The sequence below is a fragment of the Scyliorhinus torazame genome, chromosome 4 (genome assembly GCF_047496885.1).
Source record: "Scyliorhinus torazame isolate Kashiwa2021f chromosome 4, sScyTor2.1, whole genome shotgun sequence".
NCBI lineage: Eukaryota > Metazoa > Chordata > Chondrichthyes > Carcharhiniformes > Scyliorhinidae > Scyliorhinus > Scyliorhinus torazame.
Window position 1 is genome coordinate 53797169 of NC_092710.1, and position 8566 is coordinate 53805734.

The following is an 8566-nucleotide window of genomic DNA, read 5'->3' on the forward strand; positions in this document are numbered from 1 at the left end:
CCTTTCCATCACTAAAGTAAACGTAATCGAATTGTGGTCACTATCACCAAAGTGCTCACCGACCTCCAAATCTAACACCTGTCCTGGTTCATTACCCAGTACCAAATCCAATACGGCCTTGCCTCTCGTTGGCCTATCTACATACTGTGTCAGGAAACCCTCCTGCACACATTGGACAAAAAACAGACCCATCTAAAGTACTCGAACTATAGCATTTCCAGTCAATATTTGGAAAGTTAAAGTCCCCCATAACAACTACCCTGTTGCTTTCGCTCCTATCCAGAATCATCTTTGCAATCCTTTCCTCTACATCTCTCGAACTTTTCGGAGGCCTATAGAAAACCCCTAACAGGGTGACCTGTTTCTAACCTCAGCCCATACTACCTCAATCGACGAGTCGTCATCAAACGTCCTTTCTGCCACCGTAATACTGTCCTTGACTAACAATGCCACCCCTCCCCCTCTTTTACCACCTTCCCTGAGCTTACTGAAATATCTAAACCCCGGCACCTGCAACAGCCATTCCTGTCCCTGCTCTATCCATGTCTCCGAAATGGCCACAACATCGAAGTCCCAGGTACCAACCCATGCCGCAAGTTCACCCACCTTATTCCGGATGCTCCTGGCATTGAAGAAGACACACTTTAAACCACCTTCCTGCCTGCCGGTACACTCCTGCAACTTTAAAACCTTACTCATGACCTCACTACTCTCCACCTTCTGTATACTGGAGCTACAATTCAGGTTCCCAAGCCCCTGCTGAACTCGCTTAAACCCTCCCGAAGAGCATTAGCAAATTTCCCCCCCCAGGATATTGGTACCCCTCTGGTCCAGGTGTAGACCATCCCGTTTGTAGAGGTCCCACCGACTCCAGAATGAGCCCCAATTATCCAGAAATCTGAAACCCTCCGTCCTGCACCATCCCTGGTACTGGGTGACATCCCCCAGCGAGGCAGACATACTGCCGAGACCCTCAGCCATGGCCGTCACTGACTGCGCAACCCCTTGGACACCTTCATTCATGGTGCCGTCGTCACGCACCAGGCTCTCCACTGCAGTCGCCACCCAGCAGTGTTGGTCTCGGTGTCACTCATTGCCGGCACCATTTCCTGCACCCGTAGCCTCTGGAGCTCCTCCAATCATCTATGGATCTGCTGGAGTGACATTGACATCTTCCTCTGAATGTCCTGGCCGTTCCCTATCATCTCCATCAGCTCTGGGTAACCTTGTTCCAGAGGCTCAGCATCAAGCTGGGATCAGCTGGGTCCAGCAGACCACCAACTGCAGTCTCGCCTGGGGGTTCCTGCCTCCACCAGATGTGCATCATCAGCAGTGTGGTGCTCACCAGATTGTGCCCCAGAAGCCTGTCTACTAAAATTTCCCACCGAGGTGTGTGTATCTGCGCTGGCGGAGGGTGGGGATGACAGCTGTGCCGCGACTACAACAGTTGCATCCTCGGAGCACTCTTCCAAGGTGTTCTCCTGGAGATCAGGAGAGAGTGCCGTACTGACCGACCGAGGTGTTCTCCTGGAGATCAGGAGAGAGTGCCGTACTGTCGGCTGCTGGACTTGCCGGAAAATGGACATGTGGTCAGTGTGAGGGATGGGTCGGTCAGTAAGGCAATCACTACTCATGTTCGACAGGTCCTTGGGTGGAGTCCGGTGGTTCCTCACCTTTGCTGCGTCCACTAGCCTCCACATTGGTGACCGCCCTGTCCTTGGCCACATCAGTCACCTCCAAGGCCCGCTCCTTGAAGGAGGTGAGGATTCTCAAGTCCAGTACTCCGCCTCCAGTCTGGACCCGCTGATTATGGGAGAGCTTGTCCTGAGGAGACACCGAGAGGGCATCATTAGCCACATGCATGCTTTACAGTTGGGGGCGGGGGGGGAGCATGAAGGGAGGTTTGGGATGGAGGGAGGGTTGAAGATGTGTGAGGGGTGAGTGCGGGAGGGGGAGGGGGGGATCGAGGGAGGGTTCGGGGTCGTCTGGGGGAATGCTCCTTTGGGGGGGTGGGTGGGGCATCGGTGTCTACTCACTCATGCTGCCCAGTGTAGGTCATTGACCTTCTTCTCACACTGGAGGCCAGTCCTTCTCATCACACTGCCCAAGTGACTGCTGCCGCTGCCTTGTGGCTCACCCTCTGGGGAACAGGACATCCTTCCTGGCCTCCACCGCATCCAGGAACATCCCCAGGTCAGCATCCCCGAATCTTGGGGCTGGTTTCCTTGGGGCCATTGTTGTTAGCTGGCTGGGGTTGGCTGAGCAAGTGCAGCTTTAGTGCTGCGTGACCTCGTTAGTGGTGGGCTAGCGGGAGCGGTCCCGGTGAATCAGTAGGCAAACCGGCATTCGGGTCGAGAAACCCGTGAAGCCTCATTAAGTGGACTAATTAATGTTGAACAGTGTTGCCGGCCTCGCTTGGCTGAGCGCCGGGAAACCCGTGACAATTCCTACTCCTTAGCACACTGAGAGATTTTTCTGGAGAATCGCGCCCGTATACTCAATTGTATTGATAAGTATTGTTTAACTATTAATCGAAAGATATTTGTATTTATAAGGTTGAAGTTATTAACACTGTGTTAGGATTATTAATAATGGCGGCGCAGTGGTTAGCACCGCTGCCTCATGACGCCGAGGACCTGGGTTTGATCCTAGCCTCGGGTCACAATCCGTGTGGAGCTTGGACATTCTCAACGTATCTGCGTGGGTGTCACACCCCACAACCCAAAAAGATGTGCAGGGTAGGCGAATTGGCCACGCTAAATTGACCCTTAATTGGGAAAAAATTGGGTCCTCTAAATTTATTTTTAAAATATAGATGGTATCCCTATCTGTGCATGGAATCAGTCCTGAAACAAAGTATCCTTTCCTCACAGTCTAAAAATATTGGGGTCTCTGTCTGGTATCTCAGCAACTGTTGGGGTCTGGTCCTGGATCGTAATACTACCATTGTGTCAATAATAGTGTTATCAATAAACACTGCATTATTCATAGTTTCAGTAATCATGTTGTGGATGATCACTAGGGAGGGGCTGTTTAGCACAGGGCTAATTCGCTGGCTTTAAAAGCAGACCAAGGCAGGCCAGCAGCACCGTTTGATTCCCGTAACAGCCTCCCGAACAGGCGCCAGAATGTGGCGACTAGGGGCTTTTCACAGTAACTTCATTTGAAGCCTACTTGTGACAATAAGCAATTTTCATTTCATTTTCATTTCATTTACTCGAATGTTAGGTAATTTGGACATTGAGTTCTCCCTCAGTGTACTCGAACAGGTGCCGGAATGTGGCTTTTCACAATAACTTCATTGCAGTGTTAATGTAAGCCTACTTGTGATGCCAATAAAGACTATTATTATAATTCCTGTTATTTCTCTCTCCAATCCCCAGACTGGGAGCTGTCGCTCTCACAAATTCTTGTGCTGAAAGTCTTGTCGATGCTCTCCGTACAAACCAGTCACTGACAGATCTGGACCTGAGTGTTAGTAATCTGGGAGATTCAGGAGTGATACTACTGTCTATGGCTCTGAGGAATCCAGATTGTAAAATACAGAAACTGAGGTAAATACAAGACTGTGCGATATTGTGTTCATAATAACTGAATATCTGCATTGTAATGTTATTAATAGTATCAGTCATGTTAGTAATAAACTCTGTGTATATACCCTGATTGCTGTTATTTCTCTCTCTGACCCCCAGCCTATGGAATGCAGGTCTCACAGATTCTTGTGTCGAGGATCTTGCCTCTGCTCTCAGTAAAAACCGGTCACTGAAAGATCTGAACCTGGGATTAAACTCATTCACAGACCAATGTGCTCTTGCTCTTCACCACCTCACACTGACCTGCAAGAGTCTGGAGCGGATCTTGTAAGTGTTTGTATTAATGTAATACATAAAACATAAAATGGATCAAGTAATGTTTATGGTTAATATTTGTCATTCCTGTTATTTACACTTATGGTCACTCTATTTCATTCCTATTAAATCTTTAATCTGTTTCAGGCTTCTGGAGAATCTGTTCAGTCCAACCACAAAGAGGCACCTGAAGGCACTGCGGGAATCCAGATCCAGACTGAGTGTAATAATGTGAATATTTTAATTTATAAACATCCCAGCTTTCATTCTCTGGACATTTTTCTCTGATTCCCTGTCTCTCCCCTTTAACCGGCCGGGCTCCAGGTTGAAATCTGTTTCCAGTTGGAGCTGAGTGAGGGTCATCTCCCATTGTGACATCAGGGGCCCAGCAACAGGGTCACCAGACTCCGCCTCCCGGCCCCACAGCGCTGCTTCTGCAGGAGATCCGGGGCTGAATGATCCCCAATGGGGCACTAGGGAAATGTACAGACAGGAAGGACCCAAGGTGGAACTCAGTCTGGACTGCAGTGGGACACTGATAATTGCACTCTTTATTCCTGGGTTGTTACTCCATATCTGTGCCCAGTGGCCCTTTTGTCAAGGGAAGCAGTGGTGTTCAAGATGGGGACAAGGTCTTTACAAGTTGATAGATCCAACCATCCAATGGGGCCCACAGTTAAGTCTCTGGAGTCACTCAGAGAGACTCCAGAGACAAAGTTCTAGAGGTTGGTGCACCAGGATGGATGACACACCGAAAGAAGAAGTGGGGAAAGTGTCAGTGGACATTCTGCTGTTTATGAGCTTTTGCAGTGTTTACTGACTCTAAATTATCCCTCTTTCTGACACCAACATGGGGACATGTCTGGTGTCACTGTGGAAATTAAACATTAAGTAGATACTGTGGACACAATTTTTAAAACAAAACCAGTGGAGAATGCAAATCTTGCGATTGAAATTGCAGAGGGACCAGTGACTGGCCTTGTTCTTACCTGTAGTTCGTGTGGCTTTGTATAATGACCTACACTTGGAAATGTTCATGACTTTGTGACACTGAACCTCTATTGTTGCCTCCTGGGAAGGGAACTCAGAATTGTTCTTGTGCAAAGTTGAACTATATCTTAAACATGTAAAACGCAGGGCTTCTTACCCACTTAAAATTGGAAAATAGTTTGTGAGTGATTTTAGTCAGAAGACCTCTCAGCAGTGCCTTCCCAGATAAAACTGTGGATTATAATCATAATAATCTTTATTCGTGTCACAAGTAGACTTACATTAACACAGCAATGTAGTTACTGTGAAAATCCCCTGGTCGCCACACTCTGGCGCCTGTTTGGGTACAGAGGGAGAATTCCGAATGTCCAAATCACCTAACGGCACGTGTTTCGGGACTTGTGGAGGAAACCAGCACCCGTAGAAAACCAACGCAGACACGTGGAGAACATGCAGACTCCGCACAGTGATCAAGCCGGGAATCGAACCTGGGTCCCTGGCTCTGTGCAACAGTGTTAACTGTGCCACCGTGCCGCCCTACATTAAAAGCAGTTCCTCCAAGTAAAAGTGAGCCCGGTTACCAAAGCATTGCCATTTGAGAAAGGTGAGGGGGGGGGGGGGGGGGAATCTGATCAGTTTCTGATCGGAAATCAGTCAGTTAGCCTAAACATCTTTTAATCTGAATGACTAGATTCCAAAATTTGGGATTTGGTCAGGAAGCAGCTTGGAATTTTTCAGCTGATCAGATAGAACCAGCATCGATTTGTAAAGAATCGGCGGTGCCTGACTATCCGGTTTGATTTTCTTTTCAAGAGGTGTCTGAAGTAATGGACAAGGGAATGTTTCTGCATGTTCATCATAGAAGACATTTGTTACAAGATCCAAACATAGCACGGAGGGGCTGGGAAATCCAGTCCTTATCCAGTCCTCACATGGAGAGTTGTTGTGCCATGTGGGTCGGGAGTGCATGGTGCACGCATAATCTGTCATTTTATATTTCTTTGGGCTGGGGGTCAGGCCCAGTCTGCTTGTATAAAAATTTAAATATGATGTGAAAATCATAATCATTGTCCCCAGCAGCATGCCATAATTGACATGAGTGCCAGACATTGGGTGGGGAAAGAGGACAGGAAGAAGTCCAAGTTCAGAAGAAAGAGAGGAAGAGAGAGAGGCTCCGAGCAGAAAAAGGACAGCGGTTGGCAAACGATAAGAAGTGATGGTTCTGATAATCATAATCTTTATAATTATCACAAGACTTACATACATTGCAATGAAGTTGCTGTGAAGCTCCCCTAGTCATCACAATTCAGCTTGTCCAATTCACTTAGCACGTATTTCGGAACTTGTGGGAGGAAACCAGAGCACCCGGAGGAAACCCACAGACACGGGAGAATGTGTCGACTCTGCACAGACAGTGACCCAAGCTGGAAATCGAACGTGGGACCCTGGTTCTACAAGCAAGAGTGCTAACCACTGTGCTACCCTGCCGTTCAAGGTAGAAGCCCAGGAGATTGAAGAAAGTAGCAGAAGGTTGGTGACTCTGTGCTGCAGAGCAGAGTTTGAAGCGATACTGTTCTGATCAGTTCAGCTAGGGTGCTAAAGTCATGCCTGTGAATTGGTGCTGGAATGCAGGTTTGGGAATCCAGGAGATCAGAGTCTCCAGAGGAGAAAATAAAACCCTACGAGCTGAGTAGCTATTGAAGCAACCCTATTCAGAGAGAATTCCAAATTTGATCTTCAAAGCTGGACACTGGAATCATTCTTGAGAGCGACAGAGTTTTAGTGAGATTAGTGACTGTGTTTACTGGAACGTCTGGATTGTTTGCTTAGAAATTCATGGGATTGGTTTTGGTCACGTCTGCTATTAAATGCATAATGTGGGTGTTAGACCACAGTTTGCCTGTTAATTCATATTTGCCTCATGTTAACCCTGAACATTGGAGTTCAAGATAGATGTTGTAAATTGTTGTATCTTTATGAACTTGTATAGTAAAGTTTAGATTGTTTGTTGAAAAACTTTGGAATCTTATAGCTTTATTCTCTTAGGAAATATCTTGAATCTAAAACTTTAATGTCTACTTGAAACAAAAATCAACTGAATCACACCAAGAACGTGCAGGTGGGGAGGGGCCTGGTCCAGTATCAAAGCATGTAATTGTCTGAAATTTTTGAAGGATACAAATCCAAAATGTGTATGGAAATGATTCTAATGTTAAGGTAAATCAATGGACAGGATCCTGAAAAGATCAACTGGAGCACAGGTTTTATATTTTGCCCATTTTCTTTCCCATAATGTGGAGTAAAATCCGACGGTTGTAAAATGTGCCTTATTCTCATTTTCCAGCAGGAAGTGTTAGATTAATATTGCTTTTATCTCTTTGATAATCATTATTGCTCCACTTCTACTTCAAAGATTTCCAGTTTTATTTTGGATTTCAATAAATTGCTTTTTAGATTCAATTTAATATCACATTTTATTTACAATGAACTTTAGAAAATACATTTCAGACTTTCATAGTGGGTCTAAACAACAATAATTTCCTTGAGCCTGTGATCAAACAAAAATTCGTAGTCCAGCCCTTGATTCTCTCAGTGATCTGAGCTGCTTTTGTCAATCTGAACTGAACTTGTTCCTCCATCAGCGGAGACAGAGATAAATAACTGAATAGACAACTAATTCATAGCCCAAATTGACAAAGCCATGTGTAACATTGCAAAGAAAAAGCAATGTTATATTTTCCTAATGAAACTCAATCTAAAGGGCTATAGGAAAACAGCAGACGGGGATCAAACTGATTTAAACTTCTGCCTTCTAATCAGTGCTGTCAGAACCTCATAGGTCGACATTCACGGACTCACATTCATGGATGGGTGTACAATATGAAGGCATGGTAGTAATCTCACTGAGTAGTAATCCAGAGGCCAAGAATTCAGATCCCACAATACAGTGGAACTTAAATTACATTAATTAATAAATCTGGAATGTAAAGATAGTCTCAGAAATGATGACCACAAAGCCATCCTTGATTGTCATAAAAAATCTGATTCACAAATGTCCTATTTGGAAGAAAAGCTGCCAATCTTACCCAGTCTGACCTCTAAGTGACTCCAGAACCTGATATCTAGTTGACTCTGATCTGTCATCTTGTGCTCCATGCAGAGTCCAAATGGACTGTGTATCTGCAAGTCCTCCTTACTAACATCCAGGGATTTGTGCTAAATTTGGAAGAACTGTCATTCAGGTAGTCAAATTAGCAGGGTCATATTCACCTTGGTCCACTCAAAGTGCGGGGGGGAAGGGGGAGGAAAGACAGAAAATCTCCATTGGTTGTTGTGATACCGAGCACAAAGCATGATAGTTGTGCTTGTTTGCGTCCAACTATCTAAGCTGCATGCATTTATTAGGGTAGTATCCTTATCAACCATGTTCAGGTGCATCATCAATGACCTTCCCTCCATCGCAGATCAGGAGCCTGAATTTTCACTGATGATTGCATTATGTTCAGTTCCATTCTCAACTCCTCAGAAACTGAAGCCCTCTGTGCCATTCTCAGCAGCACCTGGACAATATTCAGGTTTGGGCTGATAAGTAGCATTCATGCTAAACAAATGCCAGTCATCTCCAACCAAATAAAATCTAACCATCCCCCTTGACAGTTAACAACTTAACCATCACTGAAGTGTCCAAAATATGGATCCCGAGAGTCACCATAAACCAGAAAACGTAG

General features: G+C 45.7%; 1 protein-coding gene across 1 annotated transcript in view; it reads left to right on the top strand.

Annotated features, from left to right (window-relative positions):
* Positions 1-7298, top strand: part of LOC140411350 (NACHT, LRR and PYD domains-containing protein 3-like) — an 888640-nt gene extending 881342 nt beyond the window's left edge. The window contains exons 8-11 of the mRNA XM_072500470.1: positions 3384-3554; positions 3693-3860; positions 3996-4079; positions 5919-7298. Of these exons, the coding sequence (XP_072356571.1) occupies positions 3384-3554; positions 3693-3860; positions 3996-4079; positions 5919-5928 (433 nt within the window). The 3' untranslated portion in view covers positions 5929-7298. The remainder of the gene's footprint in view (positions 1-3383; positions 3555-3692; positions 3861-3995; positions 4080-5918) is intronic.
* The last annotated feature ends 1268 nt before the right edge of the window (positions 7299-8566 follow it).